The 2,500-nt window shown below is 69.4% G+C and overlaps 1 protein-coding gene across 1 annotated transcript in view; it reads right to left on the bottom strand.

Annotated features, from left to right (window-relative positions):
• Positions 1-2,500, bottom strand: part of ARX (aristaless related homeobox) — an 8,959-nt gene that overhangs the window by 4,479 nt on the left and 1,980 nt on the right. The window contains exons 3-4 of the mRNA XM_015636806.1: positions 1,360-2,180; positions 1-106 (exon numbers count right to left, since the gene is read on the bottom strand). The exon at positions 1-106 is cut by the window's left edge and continues 73 nt beyond it. Of these exons, the coding sequence (XP_015492292.1) occupies positions 1-106; positions 1,360-2,180 (927 nt within the window). The remainder of the gene's footprint in view (positions 107-1,359; positions 2,181-2,500) is intronic.

The raw sequence follows: 2,500 nt of genomic DNA, 5'->3' as shown, positions 1-2,500 counted from the left end.
CCCCTGGGCACCGCCGAGGGACGCGCCGGTCCCGGTCCCGGTCCCGCCGCCGCCACTCACCTGCACTCGGGCTTCTGTCAGATCGAGCCTCATGGCCAGCTCCTCCCTAGGGGAGACACAGACGCCGCCGTCAGCCCGGGCCACCTCGAGTCGCCCGCGCCCGAAATCCCTGTGCCCGAGGCGAACGGGGCCGGGCCGCGGGCGGACACCGCCTGTTGCCGCCCTCGGCCCGGCTCCGGGCCGCCGAGCTGGGCGCCTCTCGGGACTCTGGGGTTTTGGCATCCCCTCCCCGCCGCTCCCCAAATTCGGCCCGTTCCAGCCGCAGCGGCCGTGTACGGGACAGCAGCCGGGAAGCTCGGAGCCACGCGGAGGTTCACATTGCCACAATTAAGGCAAATCGAAAAACACTAAGGCACTGGAAAATGGCTCATCAGCTCCGTGTCCTAGAGAGCAGCGTTCCCAGTATAACTGGGATCCTGCCGTGGCCGGAGCCCTGCGCTCTCGGGGCGTGAAAAGCCCTGGAGCAAAACCCAAAGCCGTAAAAAAACACCAACGAAAAAAGTGCGGCATGTCCATAAACAGCCCGGGCAGCCGCTCCTGGGGCCGGGGCCAGGCGGCGCCCCCAGGGGAGCCCCGCGGGCGATGCGCGGCTCCGACATCCAGGGAAAAAAAAGCCCCCGTGAACACTCCGGTTCCGACGCCGGCCCCGACACCCCGGACAAAACAAACGAGAAACCGGGAGGATCTTCGTGATCGAAAAGTGCGACTCTGGGGCCTCCATCCTCCTCTAGCCTTAAGGCGGGAGGGGGGAGCTGCAGTTTTCGATCAGTACGAGGAGTGGGCTGGCGGCTCTGCCTCTCTCCCTGTCAGCCGCTAGCCAGACCTGCCACCACCGAGCTCCCATTTTCAACGGGAAAATACCCCCGAAAGTGCGGACAGAGCCGGGCTGGGCCCCGCCGGGCTCTCTGGGGGCAACTCCGAACACCGAGAGGCCCCGACGTGCCGGGCCGGTATTTTTAGGCAGCGGCGCTTTGATCTCTGCTGCTGCCGGGGCTTCCCCGGGCCGGGCTCCAGCCCACGAGCAGCGCGTAACCGATCCCGGCGCGGCCGCGGGGAGGGCAGGGGTGGGTAGCGGATAAAAATAGCCCCCGGCGGCCTCCAGGCGGGCCTGCCTGGGTGGCGGCCCTGGGTCCCCCCTGAGCCCGGCCCTGTTCCCCGTCTCTTCCCAGCCCGGGGGTGCCCGAGGCAGGATTCACCGCCGGGGGCGGCTTGGAAGCGGGTGTACAGCACACTGCGGCCCCGTCCCGTCTCCCTGGGGTTCGCTCACTCCGCGCTCGGCCGGGGCCCCGGCGCCGGTACCTGGTGAAGACGTCGGGGTAGTGTGTTTTCTGGAAGGCCCTCTCCAGCTCCTCCAGCTGGTAGCTAGTGAAGGTGGTACGATAGCGGCGTTGCTTCCTCTTGAGCAGCCCCTCCTCGGAGTCGCTGCCGGCCGAGAGGCAGACGCTCTCCTCGCCGTCCTTGCCTTCGCCATCCTCGGGGTGCAGCAGCAGCTCCTCCTTGGGGGACAGATCCCCGCCCTCCGCCCCGGGGGCCGCGGTAGCGGCCCGGCGGGCATCCTTCAGCAGCCCTCCGCCGTCCTCGCCTAGCAGCTCCTCCTCCTCCTCGTCCTCCAGCTCCTCTTCCTCCTCGTCCTCGTCCTCCTCCAGCATCTCTTCGTCCTCTTCCTCCTCTTCCTCCTCCGCGGCCGGCGCGGCAGGGCCCGGCCGTTCCTCGACGTGCGCGGCGGGGCTGCCCAGCTCGTCCCGGGCGGGCGGCGGCGCCACGAAGGGCGCGTTTTCACGGTAGCTTTTGCTGCGGCTGATGCTGACCTGGGGCGCCTGGCTGATCTTCAGCGTGTCCCACGGGGCGGCGGCGGGCACGGGGCCCGCGCCCCCCTCCGGTCGTCCCTCTGGCCGGTCCCCGCGCGGCCCTGCCGCCCGCGGCGGCAGCAGCCGGCCCCCGCCCGGCCCGTAGAGCCGGCGCAGTTTGGGGGGAAGGTGAAGCTCGGCCGGCTCGAAGGGGGGACTGCCCTTAGGGGACCCTGAGCCATGAAAGTGGCGTAGACGGCCGCAACAGTCGGACGGAGAGGGCAGGCGTGGCGGGAAGAAGGGTGCGGAGGAAAGAAAGAAAGGAAAAGAGAAGGAGAGACACGGTCAGTTGGATCTGCGCGAATAGACCCCCAGGGCAAGAGCCCAGTCCCTCAGTCATCCTTCATGCACTATTTTCCACCCCCTACCCCGTCCCTCAGGACGGCCCTGGCCCGCGCCGCTGCTCCCAGCCTGGGAAGAAATTGCTCCCGGACGCTGAGCCCGGCCCAGCGGTCCGGTCAGGGCTGGGACAGGCTGCGGGGGCTCTGTCGGCTCCCGCCTGCGCCGGCACGTCTCCGACAGCGGTCAGCGCCGGACCCCATCCCACATAGCGGGGCAGCATTTGTCCCACTGGGCCCGTCCGGCGGTCCGGG

This window comes from Parus major, chromosome 1 (genome assembly GCF_001522545.3).
Source record: "Parus major isolate Abel chromosome 1, Parus_major1.1, whole genome shotgun sequence".
Lineage (NCBI taxonomy): Eukaryota > Metazoa > Chordata > Aves > Passeriformes > Paridae > Parus > Parus major.
Note: the sequence above shows the minus strand (reverse complement) of the source record. Positions and strands in the feature narration are given on the sequence as shown.